The sequence below is a fragment of the Xenopus tropicalis genome, chromosome 1 (genome assembly GCF_000004195.4).
Source record: "Xenopus tropicalis strain Nigerian chromosome 1, UCB_Xtro_10.0, whole genome shotgun sequence".
NCBI lineage: Eukaryota > Metazoa > Chordata > Amphibia > Anura > Pipidae > Xenopus > Xenopus tropicalis.
The window spans coordinates 79,400,741-79,428,225 of NC_030677.2; the positions used below are offsets into that span (position 1 = coordinate 79,400,741).

General features: G+C 36.5%; 1 protein-coding gene across 2 annotated transcripts; it reads right to left on the bottom strand.

Annotated features, from left to right (window-relative positions):
* Positions 1 to 2,766: 2,766 nt before the first annotated feature.
* Positions 2,767 to 26,950, bottom strand: cdkl2 (cyclin dependent kinase like 2). 2 transcript variants are annotated; one of them, XM_018096364.2, is made up of 13 exons: positions 26,495 to 26,950; positions 25,634 to 25,833; positions 16,123 to 16,317; positions 15,761 to 15,939; positions 14,293 to 14,405; positions 12,856 to 12,995; positions 10,404 to 10,492; positions 9,677 to 9,806; positions 7,804 to 8,096; positions 5,890 to 5,983; positions 5,494 to 5,623; positions 4,561 to 4,667; positions 2,767 to 3,141 (listed from the first exon to the last, which is right to left on the bottom strand). In XM_018096364.2, the coding sequence occupies exons 2-13, from the start codon at positions 25,799 to 25,801 to the stop codon at positions 3,082 to 3,084; spliced, it is 1,698 nt and encodes a 565-aa protein (XP_017951853.2). In that variant the 5' UTR covers positions 25,802 to 25,833; positions 26,495 to 26,950; the 3' UTR covers positions 2,767 to 3,081. The 2 variants fall into 2 exon arrangements, with proteins under 2 accessions (XP_017951853.2, XP_002938668.2); XM_002938622.5 differs by having other exon boundaries at positions 26,491 to 26,949.
* Between the last annotated feature and the right edge of the window lie 535 nt (positions 26,951 to 27,485).

The following is a 27,485-nucleotide window of genomic DNA, read 5'->3' on the forward strand; positions in this document are numbered from 1 at the left end:
GTGCTTATTTCTTAATTTCTGGCTAGGAAGCAAGTTCTGGTTGCATAAAACCCGAATGTAATTGCCAGACAGATCCTTCTGTAGGCTTCCAGTCAATATAGGGTCTATCAAATTGCCAATAATAGCTCTCATTGTCACCTCCAGGAATCTTCTTCATGCTTGTGTTGCTCTCCAAAGCTTTTTCCATTTGATTGTGGTTCATGGGTATAAAAGTTTGGGGATCCCTGACCTATGATATTGCTAAGGAACAGCAATCTTCTTGATTGTACTAGTTGTAAGGTTCTGTAAGGTTGGTGCAGCCATTCATTTCATATATTTTAATGTACCTAATTTTACTCCATTGTAGGAATAGAGTATCTTAAAGTAAAAAAAACAAAACTGCACAATATTACTAAAGCAAGCACTATATTAAGTACTTAATACTTAGTACTTACTTTAATACTAAGGGGCACATTTACAAAGGCTCGAACGCTCCGAGCGTATTTTCTGCGAATTTTTTGGGCGTCTGCACAACTTTTTTTGTACGCTTCCACGAAAAAATCGGAAAGGTTTTTACCGCTGTTTACAATTGTACGGTATGAAAATGTTGTGACTTTCGGATCGCCAATACGATATTATCGTGACTAATACGATTTTTTCGTAAGGATTTTCGTGATATTTGCGATCTTCAGAAATTTTTGTTTCCAATCCGAATTTTTCCCATTCGGGATTCAAACTCGTGATTTGAAAAATCTGCCCCTAACAATTCTAATTCTAAAAGAAGCACATAAAAAAAGTTTGGTAGAAAAGCAAATACAAGGGCTCACCAAAACTATCCGGTAAAAACACACACTTTATTTATACATAATTGAAACACATACAAAAATTAAATAAACAGCAAAGTGCATCATTTCAACTACTGCATCATTTCAACTACTGCATAATTCATTTTGACATCCATCAAATTCCAAGGCATAAAAGTCAGGTGTAATCCAAATTGGGCTGTACCCATGCACATTTTGCTCCATTGCTTCCTACCAGGTTATACACTTTGCTACAGGTACTGTATCTACACATAGTACAGGTATAAGACCTGTTATCCAGAATGCTCGGGACCTGGGGTTTTCCGGATAAGGGATCTTTCCGAAATTTGGATCTTTAGTCTGTTAAAAATCATTTAAATATTGAATAAACCCAATAAGATTGTTTTGCCTCCAATAAGGATTAATTATATCTTAGTTGGGATCAAGTACAAGGTACTGTTTTATTATTACAGAAAAAAGAGAAATCATTTGTTAAAATTAGAATTATTTGCTTTCAATGGAGTCTATGGGAGATGGTCTTTCCATAATTCGGAACTTTCTGGATCATGGGTTTCCGGATAAGTGATCCCATACCTGTATATGACGACTGTGCAATTTTTATTTGATTACTGAATAGGTATAAAGCTTTCAAGGACAACGTGAGGTTGATTATTACAGTAAAACCCCTTATATGTATCATTCCCTGTCCCGGCCCTTATGAGTAGTTCTTGTTTATGCACCTAGGTACAAATTTGAGTTTTAGAATTATATAATCCAATTGTGTATAAATAAAGTGTATTTTTTTGCTGGATACCTTTAGTGATACCATTTATATGGGTTTTCTACTATCAATTTAATGTTGTGTCTCTGTAACAGGTTTTTACATGGGAGCTCCATGTTCCACTAGGAGTTAGTGATGAGCAAATCTGCAAAAAAATTCCACTCCTCACTACTGGAAGCACATAATCACTATTATATGGGATTTTATTTATCATATACAAAGTATCCCATAAATTTAATCAAAACATTTTTCACTGAGAACTTGCCATAAAATATCACATAGCTTTGCACAGACATCCTGTAGTTTCTGTCCAAGTACTTTCTAAATGCATCCTACAGATAATAACAAAGTATACCTTGTTCTATAGATCTTATATATAACACCATCAGTGACAGGTCAGCAGAGCTCCATCAGTATGTGATGGATAGTGTTGCTTTCCTCTTACAGTAATTACAGTCTGCACATTTACCAAACTCTCTTTACAGAGATTACTGATCATTTTTCCCTTTCTCCAATGAAGAGAACACAGGACCCAAGTAAGGCAGAACGTCCCCATCTAACCAGCTATTCTTCTTAACCAGTTGCAAGAATCTATAGTTTAAGGCAGTGCTGAAGGCTTGTTCATACTCCCGCTATAAACATCCAAAAGAAATGTATACAACATACTGTATCCCTTTATTCCATACAGTATTCCTTTAGATTACTGAATGCCTTGCCCTTTGGTATACTTGAGGATTGCACTAAGTAAGTTGAGTAAATTCTGGTGCTTGCTACTAATAGTAGCATGTAAGTCATTTGTTTTTCCAACAAATCATGTATTTGTTGGTATTTCAGTACTCATCGCCAAAATTAATTTGTATGTATATGGATATGCCCTGTATCCATAAGTAAATATCTCCAATAGGTGCAGTTGAAATCACAGATCATGATAACATGTAAATTCACAAATATTTATAGGTGGGTACAAAACATAAATATATTTATCTATGTTTGGTACATATTCCTAAAGCTTCTTTGGGAGAGGTATCTCTAGCCAGACAACAAGTCTGAGCTGGATATTTCAGGGTGGGTACTGTACATGATACTGAGCTGTACATTATACTAAGTGTAGAAGACAGTAAAAAAGGAATCTCATAACAAATATACATTTCAGTAACCATCAGGCATAAAGCAATAGTTTCAAAATAGAGTTGAACTCAGCATTTACTGTTATATGTTTTTATTAAAACCAGAACAATAAAGCTACAACATGTTGTGCCCAGAATGAGATTTACTGATACAAGATATCAGACCTAATAGGCATAGCATACTGCTTTTTAATCTTGCAACAAATAACAGTATTGAGTTGGATTGCAGTGACAGTCACTGAGACCATGATACCCTACTTTTTATGACTTTAATACAGGCCAGATATCTGTATAATATACTTTGGAGGGCCATCCTTTAACTCTGAACTGAGTTCCTAGTGCTTAATTCTACCACTGGTAGAAAATATCATTTGTAATTTTTTTTTTTTCACTAGTGCTCCACTGGAGGGAAATTTGCATCTGGCGTCTCTTGCAATGAGTTTCCTAAAACCTGCAAACAGACAAAAAATGTATTTGATTAATAAAAAAAAAGTGATTTATACAATTATATATAACGTTGCATCATTAATGTTGTGTTAAAGCAGAAGGAAAGGCTAGTAAAGAGTTAATCTCAAGCTGCAGCCATACCTTCAATTGTCTCAATAGTGCCCCATAATATTCTCCCCATATTTCACCTGTTCAGAAGATCAGAAGCCAAACAGGAAAAAAAAACTCTGAGCTGTGTAGAGAAGATTCCCATAATGCAATGCTCCTGCACAGACACTACGACCAGATCCTTAGCTTGCACAAGTGCACAGTGCATAGAGAACTTATCCCAACTAAAAAAGGATAAGTTGGGGGGGGGTTGTGGCAGAAGGGGGAGACACGTGTCAGGCAAAAATATGAAGGGTGATCCGATTGCTTTTCAGCAATACCCCATCTTACATGCTGGACAAGATGGCAGCACCGTTCACTGAAACAAGTGTGTAGTTTCTAGTATGCCAGGAATATAGCGTTTTTACACAGCAATAGTAGTACTATTTAATAGTCTGCTTAATAGATTTTGACTTTCCTTCTCCTTTAAACTCATACAAATCAAGTTCTTGCTTCTACATTGCTGTGCATAAAATATAACCATGGCAGGCCCAAGGCTTTCCTCCTCAGTATAATAATGCCTGCCTATGAGCTTCATTGGTAGCATTCAATTGATGAAGACCACATATGGAAACTATGAGAAACTGAAAGTAACTGGAGAAACTCTAAGTCCAATTTCACATCAGGTGTTATGTCACTGTATAGTAGCCTTACATAAAAGTAACTACAATAATTGGTCTGGAATCACAGGTATTTAAAGACTGCCACAAATATGAAGGTATGCCATACTTCTGGCAACTGTAATTATCAACAATGGATTTTGACGTGCCCTTGTCAATAACACATTTCCTGGTGTCACGTTGCCCTAATGCCGATTACACTCCCATCAGCAGAAATTCTCTCTCAGGCCCTAAAAGAGCACCTACTGGACCCTCAACAGACAGAAGTTAAAGTAATAGTCACTGTTATTGTAACAGGTTAGGGGGGAATAAGTAGATTGTTACATTCCTGCTTCCATCACAAAATAAAATCTCAGATTGAAAAACAAATTAGACATAGAAATATCCCCAAATGTAATAAAAGGCACTAAGTTTGCCCAGGAGAAGTAACCCATAGTAACCAATAAGATGTTTCCATTTAAACAGGTAACCAGCAAATGCTACCTGCTGATCAGTTGCTCTGGGTTTCTGCACCTGGGCACACTTAGTGCTTTTTATTACATAGACCCATATTTAAAGCCTTCTAACTTAAAGCATTAAATGCCAGTTTGCCAAATGGCAAATGAATGACAAAAGTATTTTAAAATGTAATGCCTGCTTGAAAATAGATATCCAACCTGTGGCAAGGCCATGCTTGCATTGTAAGGCTCACTTATGGCAAGAGATGGAATTCGGGGTTCGTGTACTGGCCTGCTATCCTTCTTTGTCAGCTTAGAACTTTGAGCTGCAAGAAAAAAACATATTTATTTAGATTAACTCACAAGACATGTAATGACAGACGTTGGCCATACTTGTCTATGTATGAATATCATCAGCGAAGTTCCCTTTTCCTGTATTTAGGTTCCCAAGGTTAAGACCTGCATTATAACCTCCTTTATGTGTATTTTATCATAGACACATTACGCTACTACAAAGAGTGTGCAATTAATATGTAACAACTGAAAGTGCTAGCTGCGCTATTCGTTCTCATTTATCAACCAGGGCCCTGCTTACCTCTTGTATTAGTTATTGGTTGTTCTGTATGTAAATCTGTATCTTCAGTGTTTGCACCTCTTTATTGCACAGCACTGTGGCATATGTTGGTGCTTTATAAATATGTGTTAACAACAATAATAATACAGGTATGGGATCCCTTATCCGGAAACCTGTTATCCAGAAAGTTCCGAATTACGAAAAGGCCATCTCCCATAGACTCCATTATAAGCAAATAATTCTAATTTTTTAAAAATGATTCTCTTTTTCTCTGTAATAATAAAACAGTACCCTCTACTTGACCCCAACTAACATATAATTAATCCTTATCGGGGTAAAAACAATCCTATTGGGTTTATTCAATGTTTGAATGATTTTTAGCAGACTTAAGTTATGGAGATGCAAATTATGGAAAGACCCCTTATCTGGAAAACCTCAGGTCCCGAGCATTCTGGATAACAGGTCCAAACTGGATTTCATCATTTTGCAAGGTTTATTCTCAGGAAAACTGAAGTGAGCGTTTATAGCCTAATTAATCCCCAGCCTACAATGCTGCAATACTGAGACTCAGAACCTACCACAAAAAAGTGTCCCACAATCTGTGCCTTTTAGTTCTGGTAAATGACTGTAGTGAAGCTCTGGTAACCGCATCTCAGCCTTAGAAAAGTCCCATCTTTTCTTGCTTCTTTGTAGAGGACTCTTGTCAACCTAGTTAGATGGGACACAGATAAACACTTTGTATTTGATAGTATCCCATAACTTTTGTGTATTTATTATGTATGTGCCGATTTATCTGTTTAAGGTACCAGTTATCCATTGTAAGCATTGGCTGCTCTTTGGTCTCTGTATTATATGGCATAGGCCGCTTGCTTGAAAATTAGCAGTAGCACTATATTAAATAAGCTGATTTTTTTATAAATGCATGGATTTTACATAATGTTCTAATTTACTGGGACATATTGGTAGAAACTTACCAGAGGTGCTAAATTCTGATTATAATGACTTCCTGTGGCAGGTTTTCCACTTTTCTTTAAGGAATTGCTATACAGTTTACTTTTATCTTCTCCCCTTTAATAAACAAAGCAAAAATGCATCATTAATAAAGTTTGTACAGCTAATATATACTCTGCCTGAACTGCTTGTGTAGCATTTTATGGTCATATCCATATATGTCAGAATGCATTCTTTGTACTTCGGGGCAGCTGCACTCAGTGGAGTTTAGTCTTTCCTACCTTTCATTACAAACTGAGTGGTGCTGTGCTTATTGATGCTGGGGAACCCTGGAGTTACTACCACCTCCTCACCAGGTGGCATCTTTAGGGTTCCCTTGGCACCCAGAATCAATATGCTCGGCACACATGTGCCTAAAAAAATTAGGTGCAAATGTCACTTGCAAGGCAAGATGCAGTGCAGTAGCATCAAGCCCCCTTGCAACTGCTGGGACACTGGAATTCTGGGGGGGAAAAAAAACTGATTGAACTCAAACTTTATGTAAATGAGGCCTATAATGTTCAGACCTTCAGTTCTGACAAGATTGAGATACATTATGGGTAAGGTGTAACGTTTGCTCTAGTAACACATAATGATATAAATACCAGTCAACATATTCTGGTCTGATGTAAAGATCTGGTTGGATACTATGCATACTTCACCTAGGGAACATTTTGCACTTGTTATTTCCCTAGTAGTATTCTTAGAGTATCCTGTTTGGCAAGAGAGCATTCACCCAAATATTTTTTATGCTGGTCCCCCTCTATGCACCACTTTTGTCTCCTTTAGGGGCAGCCTGACAGTGTGAACCTATATTCTAGTTAATAATACATTTTTTGCACAACCCATAAAACAAGTAACTTAACTTTAAAAGAGAAATACAAATTTTTCCTAAATTTTCCTCAAACAATATTTTCTTTATAGATTTCATGAATCAGGTATTTATGTGACTTCTCTCATCTTTGTCACTGGATTCAGTAAGAAACTAATTCCTGTACTCCTAGACTTGTAGTTACCAGTTCGGCAGGTTTATTAACACATACTCTAAAGAGCATTTATAGCCAATTACTATAATTACTGTTTAATAAGATGTAACCCCAAACTACCAAATGTGATTGTCCTTTAATAGGGAACCAGCCCAGAAAAGCAGTGGAGGAGAACCCTGTAGTGCACAGATAGCATTGTACACAAGATATTCTTTGTGGGAATCAATGTATTTCTTTTGGGAGTTTTTTAGACTTAAAATTGCTTCTTTTATTTACATAGGCTGCTGTGGGAAACCTGGAGCTACCACCTGGATATGAGGCTTTGGTTGATTCAACGTTTCTCTGCTTTAAAAGGTGTAGTAACACTCGGTTCAGAGCAAGAGACAAGAGGAAGGCACAACTATAAGGAGTGCATGTTGACTCAAGTACCTTTATTAAATGAAGCCTTTGCTATGCCTTGAATAACTGACCAAGTGAGTAAAAACTGTAAGGAGGAACTGAGCTAAGGGGTGGTTGTTCTTTATTATTCCTGCAATTGCAATTTTCCTACCTCTTCACAGTACTTTCTGTGTGCATCGAGGCAAGTGTAGTTAATTGCTGGGAACTGTGGTGTATTCTTTTTCAAAGGGTACATGTATGGGGGATACTAATCTAAGGGGAAGGTGAGGGAAGAGAAACAGAAGTGTCCTACATAGAAGAGTGGAATGTAGAATCTTACATAGAAGAGTGGAATGTACACTCTTACACAGAAGAGTAGAATGTAGAATCCTATTTAGAAGAATGGAATAAACACTCCCACAAACAAAATAGAATTTAGATTCCTACATAGAAGAGTGGAATGCAGAGTCCTACACAGAAGAGAGGAATGTTGAATCCTACATAAAAGAGTTGCACAAAGTATTCACTAAGTACCTGAAATTACCATGCCCTATGCCAGAGACAGTGCTTGCATTGGAGTTCATATATGGGGATATGGCAGTTAAGTTGTAGTTAATTAGCGGAATTATCCCAGCACTTTTGTGAAGATCCAGACTGTTACTAGTCTCTTTTAATGCAACGTGCGATGCAATTTTATTCTGGTTCGTGCTGCTACTGTAAAAGCTGTTGGAAAATGCGTCGCTCTTCTCACTCTTCTCCATATCAGTTTTTATTATTTTCACTTTTGTGGGTTTTATCTCTTTTATTTTCGAGTCAAAGTTGCATTCCTGCAGGAATCAGATAAAGCAGAGGCATATTAAATACTAAGTTCTCTCGTGACTGCTGGGAAACTTAGATGCAAATAACAATATGTTGCCATGGTTTAAGCTGCTCTGGCGTGACAGATTCTCATATGTCTGGGAACGATGAGCTGCTCTTATCATTTTCTCACTATGTCCTGCTAAGCTTGCCACCTGGCTGGTATTTAATCAGCCTAGCTGGCATAACCAATACAGTAAATGATGCCATGGTAATTTTTTTTTGTAACAGTTAAGAGAGAGATCAGAGTTAGGACGATGGATATTTATGGCCCTCCAATTATATAAAATGTTTGGAGCCTATGTTTATAAACATGCCTGATTCAACTGTATTTTACAATGCATGTACTGGTGTTCTAGACCACAGAGAGACATGCTATGTAAAATATACAATAAGAATGCAGCTCACACTAAGTAACACACTTTACTTGGCAGAAAAGGCAGCAAAGAAGTTGTGGGGAGAAGCATTGTTGGAACTGCAGTAAGGACCGAGGTATATGCTAATTTGGGTTTTTTTTGTGTGCATTAGGGTTGCCACCCAGCCTAAGCACTGCTAATAAAAGAAAAAGAAAAGTGTAAACCCTAGTGTGTGTGTTTTGGCTTTATTTTAACACATCACAACAACATATCAAGCACATTCCTTGAGAAAATGTTATTACTTACCAATGAGTGCATCTGTTTGCATAACAGGATGAAGGGGGTATAGGAAAGTAGGAATGCGCCGAATCCCAGATTCGGTGCCTTTCTCAGCAGGATTCAGGCTGAATCAAATACAAACCCTTAAATCCATCTGACTTTTGGTCACATGAACAAGGAAATTGGAATGTTTTTTACCCACGCATAGCATGTGGTTCTTTTTAACCCTTCTTTATCCTGATTTGCATATGCTAATTAGGGTTTTGATTAGGTTTGGGGTTCACCGGAATTCATTCAACATTGTTGACAGAGGTGGTCTTTATAATGATCACACAGCAACTTGTGAGAAGGTTTTACTGGTGAATCACACAGGGATAATACAGTGTGGATATCAAGAACCAGTACGTTGGAAGAAAGAAGACAGAGAAAAAGAACAGAATGCAATAATACAACAGATATAAAGAAACATACACATTAACAAGATTCACAGTGCCATCTTATGGCAGTTTTTATATAGCGAACAAAGTTTAATAATGAATGCTGTTGCATATATATATCCCAACAAAATGTTAGATAAATCCCAAAATAGTGGATTTGTAAATCCCTACTGGTGAGACAAAACAAACAATCACGCAGTTGGTCACTTGTGTTGAGGTTAATATTTTAGTTTTAGTAAAAACAGCAAGTAGATGATTTAAACATTATTCTATAAATGATTTTCAAGATGTGTTCCCAGTTTTTTTCACACATAATCTTAAACTATTCACACTATACTGAAGAGCCCATAGATTGGTATATGAATGGAATATGAGCCATAACTGCTGTACCAAGAGGAGAGGACTGCAGTAAAATCAAATTAAACAAAAAGCCCATGCAGTTCCCCCCCCCCCCCTTTTTTTTTTTTATTTACTGACCTGGAATGCTGTAGTCTTATTTTCTATTGCATAATCTTCTTTTTCCTTTTTGTGGTTTTTTAGTTTTTTGGATTGCAAAGAGTTGTCTTTGGGAAGGTTTTGCAATTTTGCTCTGATTTCCTGGGAGAATCTGAGAAATTGAAACAAGGCTTTGTTGAACTTTTCAGATTTTTAATGAGCCATATCAATATGCTACTATAATCTACAATATTGTTCACTCATTAAAAAGATAATGATTTGTACAATGCTTTGAATATAGAGGATGCTGGAAGAGAGGGAAGGTACCACTCAAAGTAATAAGGGTGTTATTTATAGTAAGGATAACCCAAAGAAACCAATTGGTTTTTCTTTCAGTAGTTTAAGTTTAAGAAGAGCAGCAAAATATAACTGCTGATAGGATGCTCTGTGTTACTAGCACATAGTTTTTAGGCAGGTCCAGGATTAAAAATAGGCCCTGGCACCAGGCCAGAATAAAACTGAATAAAACCAGGTCTCTATCATGTATTTTTCAGCCATAGCTATCAGTTCCAAATAAATATTATATATTTATATATCAATAAACCATAGCTGCTTTTTTAAATAGGGGGCTACATTAAAACGTGTTTTATTATATATTTATTTATTATACGTGTATTAGTACTTTTAAGAATGTTCCTTTAATAAGATGTGTTATTATATGTTTTAATGTAGATCAGAAGCAGTTATCAAGAAGTATTCAGATACCAACCTTTCAGAGAAACTGTCTTTTGTAAAAAGTTCATGCAGTAACAGGGTCATGCAGGCCGGCCGCTTGTCTGGATCAATATGCAAGCAGCTCTACAAAAAGTGGTCAGATTTTATTAGAAATGAAATGATAGCATCCCCCAGAAACAACATTCATGTTGCAGAATAATGATCAAACACTCTTCAAGTAACTTATCATGCGCACTCAGAGCTCCAGGTTTGTGCTGCTAAATAAAAACCTCACTCTTATTATAAATACCTAAAAGCTATATTGTCAAGCATTTAATTTAACTAGTTACTCTCACGCAGCTATATATTTTAGCACTTATTAGTTCTAATTTCTACAGCCACACAAGCATTGGTACCCTCCACACAAGTTTAATACAGTAAAACATAAGATTGTAGTTAATTGTTGCAGCTTGCTTATAATCGTGGATGAACTATAAAGAGAGAAAGCTGAGAAGCACCTACTGTTTGTACCAAAAAAGCTGGTCTTTTTTTTTTTAATCATTGCTTTTTATTACAGTACTTAAATTCAGCCTGTATTTCAGCCCGGTGCCATCCTAGGTACTAGATTGGACCACCCCCCTATGTCAACCAGTGCATTCACAGTACAGTTTGCACAGTCTGTATTTACTCTGTACGTGCCCACATGTGCCTATAAGCATGGCCCTCCTTAAATTTCTTTTCAGGCTCTCTCCTGTTCATCGTCAAGTTTGTCATTCTAACTGCTAAATGGTTGCCAGGGTAAATTGGACCCTAGTAAAGATACATTAGCTACTGCAATTCCAAACAAAAAGCTACATAATTAAAAAAACACTAAATTAAAATGAAGACTAAATGCAAACTGTCCCAGAATATCACCGTCTACACCATACTAAAAGTCAATTGAATGGGTAACTACCCCTTAATATCGAAGCTCAACTAAAAGAAAACAAAGTCAGAGATGGGTGAAAAAGCCCAGTCCACATTTTGCCAACAACTACTATCCTTTGACCAAGGATATATTAGGTTTGTTTGGTAATTACTTCTAATGAGCTAGTCCATTCACTACATCATATAACTGGGATATATAAATAGGCAATGTTCTACCCTTCAATTTATAGAAGAGTAGTCCATAGCCCTCTGTAAAAACTGACACTGCTGGCAAAATAAATCTAAAGGTTTATAGGACAAACCAGCATGATATAGGGTTTAATTTGTGAGCATTTTTTTAAATTAGATTTTTCATCTTGCTATTATATAACTTGGATGTAATGCACCATGTAGCTATTATTATTTTGTCAACCTCAAGGTTATTTCTGAATCAGCAAGCAATGCAAGGAAAGAACATTTAGAACACTGAAAAACCCTAATTAAAAATCATACGCCATCTATGTTAGAAAGCCTAATTAATGTTGGTTAAATGTGGGCATATTTAGGCCACTTTAAATGAGTCAGCAACTTGTTGGCCTGTTTATGGGGCCCAAAGTTATAGCCTGCCTAAATCTGTATCTTATCAGGGCTCGTTCACATACTAATCGGAAGGCTTGATGTGGCCTGATATGCTTGAGGGATCTTAATGGGGACCAAACAAAAATTGCCTAATTGTGCAAAGATCCGACAGGGATCTCCAACCTTTTTTTTACCTGTGAGCCACATAAAACTGTAAAAAGATTTGAACATAAAAAAGTTCCTGGGAGTTCCAAAAAAGGGCTGTGATTGGCTTTTTGTAGCCTCTCTTGAGGACTGACAGCCTATAGGAGGCTCTGCTTGGCAGTACATCTGGTTTTTATGCAACAGAAACTCCAAGCTAGAAATTCAAAAATAAGCACCTGCTTTAAGGCCACTGGGAGTAACATCCAAGGGGTTTGTGAGCAACATGTTACTCACAAGCCACTGGTTTGGGATCACTGGTTTAGGACATAATCAGTAGAAGCCATTCCCTTTTACTGTAATGATATTAGTACAATGCAGTATATCAGTGATGCCTAACCAGTGGCTTGTGAAAAACACATTGCTCACCAACCCCATGGCTATTGCTCCCAGTGGCCTCAAAGCAGGTAGTTATTTTTTGAATTCCTGGCTTGGTGGCAATTTTTCATTAATTAAGAACTACCAAACAAAGCCTCCTGTAGGCAGATAGTCTGCATAGAGACAAATAGCCAATCACAGCTCTTCATTTCTACCCCCAATAACTTTTATGATGCTTGTGTTGCTCCGCAAGTCTTTTTACATTTGACTGTGGCTCATGAGTAAGAAAGGTTGGGGACTCCTACTGTTGTACACTACTTTTCCTAGCAGGCAAATGAATGGCAAATTGAATTGCAAGCTGACAGATGAATAGGAAAGGGTTTGAATAAAAAGAAATTTGACAAAAATAACCAGAAAAATCTAGTACTGGGTATATTCTAATTTCTGGCGGCCGTGAGACAGTGTCCTTAGCAACCAGGTGAAATGGAAATGTTAGGTATTACCTTAGCTAAATCTAACATTATTGGAGAGAGTTTTGGATATCTCCATTCAAGGGATTCAGCTTCTTTCATGTCTGGCAAAGAAAAACCTGCAAACATAGGGTTTCTGTAGAACAACTCCTGATGCCTTGGTGTTAGGTTACCTGAAACACATGATTATATTAGTAATGACTCCTAAGTATAATTTACATAAATATTTTCACAAATCAATAAAGAGCCTTTTCTTGTATCTTAAACAGTTTCACAACTCTTGTTCAAAAGACCAGCTAGCCCTGTTATTAATAATCTTAGTGAGTAATATGAGCCCAAGGAATGTGATAATTGACAACAACATCTGATGTTGTGCCTTAGTCTCAAGCTGATTAAACATTGCAAAAGAGAATTACAGTAAAACCAAATTCCAAATCCTTTTTCTTCAGTACATACAAGTCCACAAACAGATCTTTAGTTTACAGAAGCTTTTTTTACTTTTGCCTTTAAATTCAAGGTATTTCACTGGGAATTTTTGGTCCTACAAACACTGAGCAAAACTAAAGCCTATAAATTAATATGGTTATAATAGCCGAATTGTATATGTTGAACTGCAGCAGCCTAAAGGTTTAGCATCTCTGTAGTAATAATGAGCCAGGCCTTTACCATTGTCACAGGAGCTAATGATATTGGATTGTGTTAGGAATGTCAGTGACACTGCTGTTGAACAGCTAAGCATAGGGCTTGTCACAAATCATGAAGCAGAAAATTAAGTTTGCCTTCATAAAAGCTGATGCTAAAGGGCGGATTAATAAATTCTAATGCTAATTGCACTGGTTTACATTGCCAAACTTATTTAAGTATTAAAGGATTGCGGTCCTATAAAGGTGATATAATTTCTGGCGGAGACTCAAAATTTTGAATTTTTTGCTACACACCAGTGTAATCATGGTCTGAGTGGACTTACTATTATACCCAGTAAAAAGATGCATTATTATTAAGAAAATTGCAAATGGGTTTGCGAGAACCCAAAAAAGTGCATACATTTTTGGCCAAAGGCCCTGCTATATGTACCCCACTTTATACTAAAGCAAGTTACATACGCACAGATTTTTTTTGGGGGTCAATTTTTGACTAAATGACAAACTATGCATTTGGTTGATCAAACTGTGGTTAAGTTCATGTCATCGGCTGATCAGGAAGTGCTCTTGCACTTCTGCAAGGGGGAACAGTAAATGCCTCCTATTATGTTCATATTTTTATGTTATGACAACATAATTATCCTTACAAATGCACATGCATATACACTTCTATCTCTGCTCATTCTCCTTTCACAGCCATTATGATAAAAAAGCAATGTGGAACCTAGGATATTTAACACTTTCTATTTTTTACTGGCACTGTTCTTTTTCTGTTATGACAAAATTAGATCTAATAAGGAAACTGAGAAGGCTGAGCAATGATACTTACCTTGACACTTAACAATATGGTGTAATTGATCAATATCAGAATCACCGGGAAAAAGTGGTTGTGCTGTAAGCATTTCAGTCACTATGCAGCCAATAGCCCATACATCAACTGCTCTGATAAAAATGAAAACAGAAACTATATGAGGCCCATGCATAGCAGTTCTTCGGTTCTTGATGTCCGATTGTTATGCTAACTGACTTCAGCTACCATAACCTCATCCGTGAGGTTTCAGTTTAATTGTTATTTTTATTTGCGTAGCTTTCTTTTTAGGTTCTTTACTGTTGTTCTTCAAGTTTGACTTCTAAACTGCTGCCTGGTTGCTAGGCTAGTTAAGTTATAGGAACCAGACAGCAGTTGTTGAAAATGCAAGCCTTAGGAGGGAATTCACAAAAGTGTCAGTAAATACACAGTTTTTCTTAAAATTGTTGGTCACCAAATTGTAAAACTGTCATAAATATGACAAATTCACAAACGGCATCTCATAATTTTATGGATTTTACATAATGCCGCCAAATTTTAAAAAGTCTTGTATACATAATAAACAATTGTTATTGCTCTGTAAAAATATTGTTAGTCCACCAAAAAAATCTCTATATACAGACTTAAACTAAATGAACTCATCAACATTTTCCCCCAACATTTTCGTTATGGTGCAGAAAATTTGGCTTAAAAATGGCACTAAGAGCTTTTAGCAAATCAAGAACTGCGACACTCTTTAATGCTTGATTTTTGCCATATATAGTATGCTAACTGCTATGATGTGTTCAATAATGCTGTATTTTACGATATATAGAGTGCTAGCTGATAATATGTGTACTTTTATATGTATTTTGTGTGGGGAAAAGCATATTTAAAGCTGGGTTTGTGGGGAGGCACTTTGACTTCAGCCTGGATTTCAAAGTGCCTGGTGTCTGGTTTTGTTGGAATTGCTGCTGAGCCATTAAGTGGATGGGGTCCCTCAGTGATCGGTGCTAAGTATCAATAAATCTATTATATTTATTTTTACTTGGGTGTGTGAGTCAGTTTAATCACTCTACAGAATTAACAAAAACCTTTCTCAATACAACCACACAAAAATGGCCATGCACACTTTTTAACAACATTTTTCGAAAACTGTCAGTAGAGGCGGAAAAATGATGGAAAATTGGCTGATGAGTCGCAAATTACAACTTTTTCCTTTACTGACATTTTTGTGAATTCCCCCCTTAGAGTTGCAGATTTAAAAAAAAAAATAAAAATAAAGACTAATTGCAAATGGTCTCAGATTGTGGTCTATGAACACATGGAAAAAACATAATTGTCAAATTTGATGGTCCTGTAATCTATGGTGTAACCAAATTGTACAAGCAGTGAATTATGTGACACAGATCACATAACTAAGCACAATTTAGTTCATACTCCTGCATATCTATGCATAACTGTAAATCTTACTTGAATAATGTACTTGCCATTTGAATGCATTTCTTACTTGCCATACTTGATGTCTCCCACCAAGAGCTCTGGTGCCCTGTACCATCTTGTTGCCACATAATCTGTGTAATCTTCACCAGGTCCAGCCAAGGTTCGTGCAAATCCGAAATCACATAGCTTTACAATCCCAGAGTGTGATACTAAAATGTTTTCAGGCTTTATGTCACGATGGATAATCTATTAAACAAAATATATTTTTAAAATGTAGTACTATATCAGTACTGTGTGTCTTTTTGAATATTTGCATTCATTTACATTAAACAATTGTAGTTTTATTTATGCACATCCTTTTATTCATTTATAAATGTGTTCGTTACATTTCAATACAGCAAAGAAAGCAAAAGCCATGTGGCTCCTTACATTGTGACTGTGGCAAAACCCTATTCCTCTTATGATCTGAAATAAATACTTTCGCACTTTGCTGAAGTCTAGCCCATTAGGGAATTGTTCCAGGTCATCCAATACAGTGCGATCAACAAATTCAAACACTAGATACCAGCGCTTCTTCTTCTTGCACACCTCCAGGAGATTTACCAGGTTTTCATGTCGTAGTTGCTTTAAATAAAATACAACATAAATAAATACACAGTATAAGACTTCCATAAAAGATTTACCAACTGCATAAATTCTAATATACACACAGTGATACTTCGATTTTACATCCCCTGATTTCAGATTTTCCCAGTTTTACACCATTTTTTTGTGGTCCTGCCAATACAAAATTTCCCTGTTTATACATTTTCCATGATTTTACACCATTTTTTCTGGTCCCCTGAAAAACATAAAATGGTTCTACTGTATCTGTATCCTGGGGATTAACTCTAGCTACAGTATGGCCCCAGTTTTAAGTGTGCATTTTTTAAAGAGTTTATTAACTATAGCAATCTAACAGCAGTCAGAATGGAAGATGAGAAATAAAGGGCATGCAAATAAAGTTTAGCAACTAGGGAAAGGAAGCCTAAAATTTCTGATCCTCTTCTTCAAAAAAACCCACTGCCCTGGGGTACTTTATGCTGCCAAGTGCTGCAACGCCATCCTTTTCTGGCCTTTCTGGTATTCCCTGTCCATGGCCTAACAACTTAGCAACCCTTCTTCTTCTTTAAAATTATTATAACAATAAAATGGAACAATCACAATTGATATGATTTATGGTAAAAAACTATCTGGTACCAGAAAGCCAAATAGCATTTTCAGTTGTATGTTGGAAATAGGCAGAATAGGATTGCTAATAATTAAAAAAACATATAAAATAATGAAGGCAAACTTAAAATTGCTTAGAATAGGTTAATCTATAACTTACCAAAAGTTAATACAAAGATCAACATTCCCTTGAAGATGTAATTCACAAATCAATATGCATCTATCTCCAGGTATGGAATTTATTATTTGGAATATTTGGGACCTGAGGATTTCAGATACAGAGACTTTCTGTAATTTGCTCAACATATCTAAATTCTACTTAAAAATATTTCAGTGTTTCAAAAGCCCAATGGGATTTGTTTACTATCAATATGGATTAATGGTAGATCTGGGTACCATCAAGTACTGTACTGTACAAAGTACTATTTTATTATTACAGAAAAAAAAGAAAAGCTTTAAAAAAAAAAAAGAAAAAAAAAAAAGAATTTGCTTAAATAAGACTCTTTGGAGGTAGCAGTCCCGTACTTCATTTTCCCCGAATTTAAAGGGAGCAGGGGGAATTGCGAACATAGTAGGACTGGAGTCTGTGAACCACACCTCTTTTTACCTCATAGGTAAGCAGCTCCCACACAAATTAATAATTACAGATATCCAAAATAAGACCATTTGTGTACAGCAGCCATTTCTGTGTCTGTGAATCACATTTCTAAATAAACCCTTATATAACACTTTATTTAATTCACAGTTGCTTTGAAGAATGTTTGCAAGTATGAGAAATTTACCAAATTTTATGACAAATATAAGTTAGGGTGAAAATGTTGCTTTTAGTCTAACTTATTCTTATTTGAGCAACATGGTTAAGAAATTACTTAAAAGGCATTTCTATTTCCACAGAAGAATGTTTCAGACTGCTGCCCTACATTTATAGCCATACACATCCTGTTAGCTCTTAATGGGTTGCGTTACTTATGTTGACATTGCGTAAACCAACAGAAAACAATTATTATAATAGCTACAGGTTTGCTTGAGTAAGCATCTGGAACTAACTAAGAATCTCAGTCCTTCGCCAACGCTCTTTCCATACTTTTTTGGTATAATTAAATAACTAATATATCCAAGTATATAGATACATAGTATTCAAGGCTATTGTGATACTAAAATCTGCAGTTAGTATTGATGTTGGCTTATATGGTTTATGTATGCGAGTATATAGATAGGTCAGTATAGGTTGTGTGTGCTGGGTTTATATAACTATATGTTATCAAGCCCTTCTTCCCTTGAGTTTTTCCACTCAAACAGGACAAGAGCAAGGGCCCCAGGTTCCCATAATGATGTTTAAGCAGGTAAAGAATCATAGCCTTTGCTGATTCTCTGCCTCACTCCTGATAACATTGCATGATCTCTGCCCCAGATTCTGCACCCCCCAACCCTTCCCGTGTGCAATAGCGCATGTGCGCACTTTTAAAGTCCCATACGGAGCAGTGGGGAGACGTCCCCATTGCTCCGTATAGTAGCAAAATTTCTAAATTTCACTGCGGCGGGGTGGCCTGAGCCCGGGCCTTTGTGCCTCTGCCACAAATCCGGGCCTGCTGGCAGCAGCTGCAGCCTCATACTTTTTAGTTTGCACCTAAAATCCTGTGTCACTGTCTGATCTGTTTATGTGTGTGTAAGAAAGACTGAGTGTGAGTTTTGTTTTAGATCTAACAATATGCAGGCCAGTAAATAAGTTTTTACCCCATATTTGGCCATAATTGTCTGGCAAACAGGGGATAGAAAGGACTAAACTAACTAAAGCTTAACAAAAAATAGGGTAGAAATGTTGCACATTGGGTAGCTGTGTCCTGTACCAGCCCAAGGCAACCATGGCTCTTTAGCAGGAAAGATCTGTGTCTCCAAAGATGCCCCAGTAGCCCCCCATCTTCTTTTCTGCTGATTCGCTGTACATGCTCTGTGCTGCTGTCCGTTACTGAGCTTAGGGACCAATGTACAATATACTGTATATATAGAATACAACATTCACAATATAAGGCTCATTAGTAATTAAAGGAAAACTATACCCCTAAACAATGTTGGTCTCTAGAAAAATATATTGCATAAACAAGTTCATATGTAACATTCTGCTCCATCTTAATAAACCATTTTCATAAAAATATACTTTAGTAGCTGGTGCTATTGGGTACTCCTAAATAGAAAACTACCATTTTAAGAATTAGGGCCGCCTCCTGGGATTATAGGATTCACAGTGCACACAAACAAGCCAAGGCACACATACATGTTAGGCCACATCAGCCAATTAATGGACAGAGATCTGCGTTTTTTCAGTTAAAGCTGCATTATTTCTAGTTTCTGAGGGAGCAAACAGCCCAACACTAAATGGGGGATCAAAGGAAAGGATGTAAAAGGGCAATATTTACTGATACAGTATATATATTCCAATTTTAACAGGTCACTGAACAAAACTTATCTGTTAGTTAGGTATTCATTCAGTATAGTTTTCCTTTAATTCAGAATCTCATTAATAGCACCTGACAAAATCACAGCCCCCCTCTATATGATCAATGTTAAAGCATGCATAAATGTGTGTGGGTGTATGCACCCTAACACCAGGCACACTTTCTGCTGTTCTTGGGTTGTCAACCCAAAAAGTATCCATCAAATACTGTACAGAATGACTGTCCAACTAGAGGCCCATGTTTTAAATATGGCCATTCAAAGGATTTTTTTGGCTCCCAGTCTGCTTAAAGGCTCCACAGACTTCACTATATGACATCATTTTAATACAATAAGGCCCCAAAAATCTGATATACTGTACTATGCAGCCCACTATATGTAATTAGTTGGACAGCACTGCCATACAGTATAGCTCTGCTTATGGCTGCTTTTAAAGAAAGTTCATTTAAAAGTGGTTCCAGTATCAAATAACAAGGAAATATTTAGATTTAGAATGGAAATGATAATTATGACTCAAAACTGAAAACGCAGATGAGGGTAAGTTAAAACTGGAGAGCTATGGCATACAAGAAGTAAATGCATATTGGGCTGCTCTCTGCTGCTAGATAAATGAGCATGCTTCCCTTCAGTGAAGTTCTGGTTTGCTGGCTCATCAACCACTCCACTGATCTCCCAATCCACCTTATTAACTTCTCTTTTGTTGGAAATGTACAAGGTGATGTAGATAACATATCTGTCATACATCTACTGCATCATTCATGCTTGATAAACCTCTGTGTATCTTGCCTTAACCTGTTGCCAAGGGTATTGCAGATGGTGAATACAACAGAAAAAAACAACCCCTATCTCTAGAACCCCTAGATCTTAGTATAAAACAGGGAAATAACTATTTTTGCTAAAACCAAATATTTCATAGCCACCTGGTTACTGTCAGGGCATTTTCTTACATGAACCTAAAGTAAAACACCTTGCCTCAGGCAATGCTTTACCATAGGAGGTAAATTTCCTTTTATTACCCCAAAAGGGCAGAGTGTAACAATGCAGACTCAGGAAAGCCTCTAATTATTGTTCATTACACTTAGCAAATTCTCAGTGTCATTGCATTTGAGAGATACAGTATGGAGGAATACACTCTGCTTCATCTAGTCTAAAAGAACCAAACAAAACACTGCTAAACCACTTACTGTTTTTAATTCTCAATCCTCATTTCTTTTTTCTTTCCTTTATATACCTAGTCACAACCATAGAACCAATAAGTATTCAGATCTGGGCCAAATGGTATGTGTGCCCAAGGCAATCCTACAATCCTACTATCTTACTCCCACCCACTGCTAGCATAAACCCAGTGTGACGATCATATGTAAACTCATCCTGCCCCCCCCTGTGCCAGTGATTTGTTCTGTTTGAACGCTGCCCCTTCCCTCTTGCACCCTAGGTAGATGCCTCTGTTGCCTACCCCTTGTTCTCTTCTGGCAAGTATTTAACACCAGTAGGAAAAGCACTTGCCAAAATTCCTATTTAAAAATTCAGTTTGCTTTTTAGAAGCTTCTAGCCCTTTTTTCACTACAGAATAGAGCCCGAGGAAGATTCTGGGAGCTGCAGTTCAACAATGGAATGACCAATAGTCACACTTAAATGCGTAATTCACATTTACGTTAACTTTTAATATGTTAAAGAACATATAGTATTTAACAACTTTTTAACTGGTCTAATTTTAAAAATTTTAACCTTTGATTAGTCCCTGTGCTATTCATAGCCCAGTCTCTCATTCAAACCACCTTCTGGTTGCTATGGTAACATGGACCTTAGCAATCAGATAGCTGCAAAAATTCCAGACTGTAGAGCTGCTGGAAAATTAAATTATTCAAAACCACCAAAGGTAGAAGATGAAGATCAACTGCAAAATGTCTCCAAATATTACTGTCTACATCATACTTAAAGTTAATATAAAGGTATAGACATATTCCTTTAATATTAGGTCCGTGCAGCTCTTTTACAACCAGGGCTGTGGAGTCGGAGTCGAGGAGTCGGAGGCAATTTTGGGTACCTGGAGTCGGAGTTGGCAAAAAATGAACTGACTCCTACTAAATTTAAATGGGAATAAAAAAAAAATAAAGTAAGTTTAAATGTCCCAATTCACAAACAGTCATAATTAATTACTTCTCTGCCATAAGAATAAAGCCCAATGCACGCAGTGCATAAACGAACATGTTGAGTGACTATGAAGCACGCTTTTCATTGACTGTATGCTTCACTAAATACATTAGCATATTAAAAACAGAGGAGTTGGAGTCGGAGTCGGAAGTATCAGAAACTGAGGAGTCGGAGAATTTATCTACCGACTCCACAGCCCTGTTTACAACTGTCCAGGACTGCATCAATAAACCTATTTGTGGCCAGATATCGGTTGGGGAGGCCCATCAGGAGTCCCCATACACAGGCATATAAGCTGCTAAATCAGTCTGAAGGACTGGAAACGGCACCTGAAAATTTGTCATGGTATGGCTGCCTTAAAGGAACAGTAACACCAAAAAATGAAAGTGTATAAAAGTAATTACAATATAATGTACTGTTGCCCTGCATTGCTACAACTGGTGTGTTTGCCTCAGAAAGACTACTATAGTTTATATAAGTAAGCTGCTGTGTAGCCATGGGGGCAGCCATTCAAAGGAGAAAAGGCACAGGTTACTTAGCAGATAACAGATAAACCCCCATTATATGGGGCTTATCTACTAGTTATCTGCTATGTAACCTGTGCCTTTTCTCCTTTTTTCCAGCTCAAATGGCTGCCCCCGTGGCTACACAGCAGCTTATTTATATAGTAGCTTTTCTGTAGCAAAAACACCAGTTTTTTGCAGAGCAACAGTACATTATATTTTAATTACTTTAAAGCACTTTAATTTTTTGATGTTACTGTTCCTTTAATGCAAGGTCTGAATAGCTAAACAGCAGCATATTTATACATACTATAGTAGCGTTCCTGAAGCAAAAACACCAGTTTTGCAAGGCAACAGTAAGTTATATTTTAATTACTTTAAAACATTTTCATTTTTTGGTGTTACTGTTCCTTTAAGATGCATAAATCAAACATAGATTGTATGCTGTTGGCTTAGGTACATACTGATGTTCATGCTTAGAAACTCCTGAATACCAGTTTGGGCACCTCCTCCTCAGAAGCCAAGCTAATTATTTTAGTTTACATGTTAATAATTGCTCAAAAAGCTTGCCTGAGTTGCCAGTAGCATAACATTACTACTCTGAATAGGCAGATTGTTACATGGCTTTCATCACTTTTTCCCAATGACCTGGAGGTTAACTACAGCACAAGTCACAGCATGTTTTACTGGGCCACCCACCCTTGCCAGAATATATAAAAAAACACTAAAGCAAACCATGAGATATCACATTTCATAATCTAATCCTTGCCTATTGCACTACTAGAAAAAGGACAGTCAATTTCTTTTCTTATATGGCATGTAAGCATATTATACTGTATATGTAAAAAACAATAGCATATGATGCTTTCAAGGTAAAGGTAAAAATTAAGTAAGCTTTATCAGAATGGTCTACGTAAATACAGCCATAAGCACTCACAGAAAAGCTGTACTGAGTCCTCTATCAAAAGAAACACAGGATTTCTTGCCTCCTTTTTTGTAAACATGTTCTTCGGTAACGGATTCCTCTCTCAGAAAAAAATCCTTCATTTCTGGGGCCAGAGTCTGCTTAGCACTCTCCTCTCTCCCTTTTCCTGCTCCCCCCTCTCATAAGAATTCATAAAACTCACTCCCCCCACCCTTAGATTACAGATGTGTAATCTGAGTTACTATGGCTAGAGCTGCAAGCAGGAAGCTAGGAAGACCAAGCTAAAATGGCAGCTGCAATCTTAATCAAACAGAGAAAGCTTATAGGGCTCTTTACTCTGGTATGATAAAGCTTTCTGCAGAATAAATATAGTGTTCTAGGTGGCACTAATGTGGCAAATCTATTGGCAGTAAAATGCCAAAATGACTTTCCTTCTCCTTTAGGAAAATACCCGACAAACTGAAATTATATCATGGAAGACCACACTTGCCCAGAGATGTCAACCAACCCCATGTCATAAAAGAGATTTTAATTCACTCTAGGCCTTTTTCAGACTTTATTTAATATTTATCATTTATTGTGAAGAGGAAATCAGGACTAAATAACTGGATCTGGATCATTATCTCCCTTGTGACATGAGGTTGGTTGACAGCTCTGCTTGTCATTTTTTTTTCAGAAGAGAGCAGTTAGGAGTGCAGGGTAAGTTTATAAAGAATGTTTGTAAGGCTCCAAGTCCATATTAACCAAGGTCTAACTTTCAGCGGTCACACTGTCATTTAAATTTTTCTTTATTTCTGCAAAACTCCACACACTACTGACTTCCCATTTCACTTCCTCTTCCTTTCTCCCTCTCCAAACCTACAACTTTGTTAACACACCTCACTTTGCATTACTACTAAAATTAACATTAACCTTCAAACAGGGCCCTTACACCTGTAATTCTTCAAGCTGCATGATGAAAGCCCACTCAAAAGACAGTCACAAATCCGCATTAGATAATTACCAATAGATATATATATATATATATATATATATATATATATATATTATACACTAGAATATAGTAGAACAAGTTTGTGCCCCGATTATGGTTAGAATGTGATGTGTTTTCTTTTTTGGAAGGTGTATATAGAGATTAGGCATTCAATTGTGATTTAGGAAGCCAAAAAAGAGGAATGCCGGGAATTCTGAAATGTTACTTGTCAGATTGGTAGGTAGACGTGTACTTCTTACTTTGACTATGCGTAAAGGTCTATTATGTTGAATACTGAAAACTGAACAAGTATTGGATCTGTTATACAGAAAGTCATCTCCTTTTTCTCTGTAATAATAAAATAGTCCCTTTGTACTTGATGGTAACTAAGCTGCATGAATCCATGTTGGAGGCAAAACAATCCTTTTGGGTTTATTTAATGTTTAAATGAGTAGACTTAAAGTAACGAGATCCACATTACAGAAAGATTACTTATCTGGAAAACCCCAGGTCCTGAGCAATCTGGATAATAGGTCCCGTACCTGAACTATAAATGATGTATCATTTATGCAATTCACAACATATTCTTTATGTACAAATGCATTCTGTCCACAAATGATTAGTATGAAGGGAAAGAAAAGGGAAAGTGGTTGTCAAATACCCAGAACAAAACTTTACTTAGATTTTGCCCATATAATGGAAACAACAAATAAATATGATTCAATAATAAAGTTTTAAAGAGATACTTACACCATTTTTTACATCATAACATTGTCTTTGTATGCTATTTAGAATTTTGCCTTAAAAGTATTTGCCCAATGCTTTTACAATACCTATCAGATCCCCCATGTTCCTCTATGAGGGGACGGCCATATTTGTTCAGCAAAAGTCTATTAGCATTAGAAGCTATTACTGACAGGCTGAGAAGGGACATTCAGGTTGGCAAAACAGTCAGGTTTAGGAACTGCAAGTAACGGATACTTACAAAGCAACGCTATCAGCAAAAAACTACCAACATGACCTATAGGTACCTTTTAATGTACATTCATATTTTGAAGAGTAGTTTTTAATGTCATATCACGGGGATATGATAGTGAGTTTAACTTAAGACCCACTGGATTAAGAACCAAATTCCTTCTGACTATCATGACCCTAATTAATTGGGATTAGTTAGAATCTCTAAATTTTTAAATATTTTAAAAACCATTTCAGTTGTGAAGCATGGTAAAATGAAATATAAATGAATAGGTTATTATGTATATGAACTAGACAAAGCTTAGCTCTTTCAAGCTCTCAAGGCATGCAACATATCACTCCATGCCCTTTCAAGTTTCTCCTCATTTTACAACATTGTTTTAAAATATATAATGCATTTTCCTGATTTTACATTTTCCTAAATTTTACCTTTTTTTCTGCCCCCACCCTAAAACATGTAAAATGGGGGGTTCTGATTTTAAGTTTTTCCTCATTTTACACCATTATTATTATTAATATATATATATATATATATTTATTAAATACAGTATATATATATATATATTTATTATATACAGTATATATATATATATGATACATTTTCCTGAATTGTACACCATTTTTTCTGGCCCCCTAAGAAATGTAAAATGGGGATAAAGTGTAATCTGTAGATAATGAATTGCTGCCTTCCAATAGATTTCAAGGTTCAGATTCTGTGGCTTCTTTTGTTTTCAACTTTTCAGCGCTTACCTTGAGCAATTTGATCTCCCTCATTGCAATCTTTTTAACCATCTTGTCATCTTCACTTTCAAGAAATTTCTTGACAGCCACAATTCTCCCATTCTCCTTGTTTCTGCACTTCATAACCATTCCATAGCTCCCCTCTCCTACAAGCCCCAGATTTTCATATTTCTCCATTTTGATTGGTGCCAAAATCTTCACATTGAGTACTGTAAAACACAGCATAGGCATTTACACAATCATATTCCCTAAATGTTATTTTTTCCTTTAAATGCATCATTAAAACCACACTAAGTCAACCTAGCAGCTGCTGGGACTGTTGAAAATAAGAATATGGTATTATATATATATATATATATATATATTTTTTTTTTTTTTTTTAATACAGTAAAATTCTTATGGTAGCCTTATGTTAAGCCTGCTAAAAAAAAAAAAAAAAAAAAAAATCATTAAATAAACCCAGTAGGATTGTTTTGCCTCCAGTAAGTTATTTTATTTTAGTGAGGATAAAGTACAAGGTAGAATTTTATTATTACAGAGAAAAAGGGAATTGTAAAAATGAGTTTCTGGATAATAGATCCCACACCTGTACATAAAATCACACACACAGACTGACACGCCCATACTGTATATGTATTTCTTATATAAATCAGAATAAATAACATTTGAAAAAAATACAACTCTTCCTGTAATATATGTAAATAAGTCAGAATAAGGCACAAGGCATTTACATTTCATTGCATCCTTAAACACAGCTTAGCTGTGAGTTGTCAGACAAACAGGAGATATTGTTTCTCACTAGTCACTGGAAAGGAACAGCAGGCTGAATTATGAGCTGCACGCCAAAGGTTCTCAATGCACCTTACCTACTTAATTGGCGATAAAAGGCATCAGTGTTCTGTATTCACTCTCTGAAAGCAAAGGAGGCATCCACTGTCGGCACATGATAGATTTACATCCTCAGCTTTGTTCGCAGAATTAGACTTGCCTTGAAAAAAAACAGGGGAAGAATGCATCCATACACACACGTGCACAATATATAAACATATATGTACACAAAAATATATGTTGTTAAATAATTAGCAGTATTGAATGTGTGCGTATCAGTTCTAAATGGCTTCTCTTAGCTTTGTAACTCTTCCCTGTAAACAATAGTGAGGAACAGTAACCAGACAGCTTTGTGTGTGCTTCTCGAAGAGCTGGGGGAATGCTGGTCACCTAAGCAACTGCCCCCTGCAGGAAATACACACAGGGAATAAGGGAGCTGGGCTGCATTCATGCTCAACTCCAGGCAGAAAAACAAGAACAGCCACACAGACACGCGACTGTGTTTCACCCATTAGTATTGAGCAATTCTAACTGTCTCTCATTCTACTGTACCAAGGCCTCTTTTACTGCATATTGCCAGTGACAACTGAAATCATAAGTACTTTAGTATCTATGCAAGTGAATGTATTTTCAGAAACAGGAGTTTTTGTTACAGTTATGATCATAATACTAGCAAGTCACCGCAACACTATGAGGTAAACCCCATATTGTGGCCCTGTTTACCTCTGATCATATTTTTCATAAACTGGCACCTCGTACATGGTTGCATTTTTTGGGAGAAGGGTCTCCTAACCCGGGCATTGGTCTCAGTCGCAGTCTTAATCCCCCCTACCTGTAGGAGGATCAAGCCTGTGACCAAAGGCCAGGTCAGGAGACCCATATCCCAAGAAATGCAATCAGCAGGTAGGTGCTAGCCTATGAAAATATGACCTAACATAAATGGATGTGGGTGTGGGGTTTAACCTGACATAGTATGGCGGCCAAATGTTGCACTTTCATTGTGTTAAGCATAGAATGTAAAACAAAGTTATAA

Coding starts and splice junctions, on each gene's coding strand:
- cdkl2 (XM_018096364.2), bottom strand. CDS start 25,801: ATGGAGAAATATGAAAATCTGGGGCTTGTAGGAGAGGGGAGCTATGGA. Junction 15,940..16,122: donor GGTTTTGCCACAGTCACAAT/GTAAGGAGCCAC, acceptor TTTGTTTAATAG/ATTATCCATCGTGACATAAA. Junction 4,668..5,493: donor TTGTGGGACACTTTTTTGTG/GTAGGTTCTGAG, acceptor TTTTTCTTGCAG/CTCAAAGTTCTAAGCTGACA.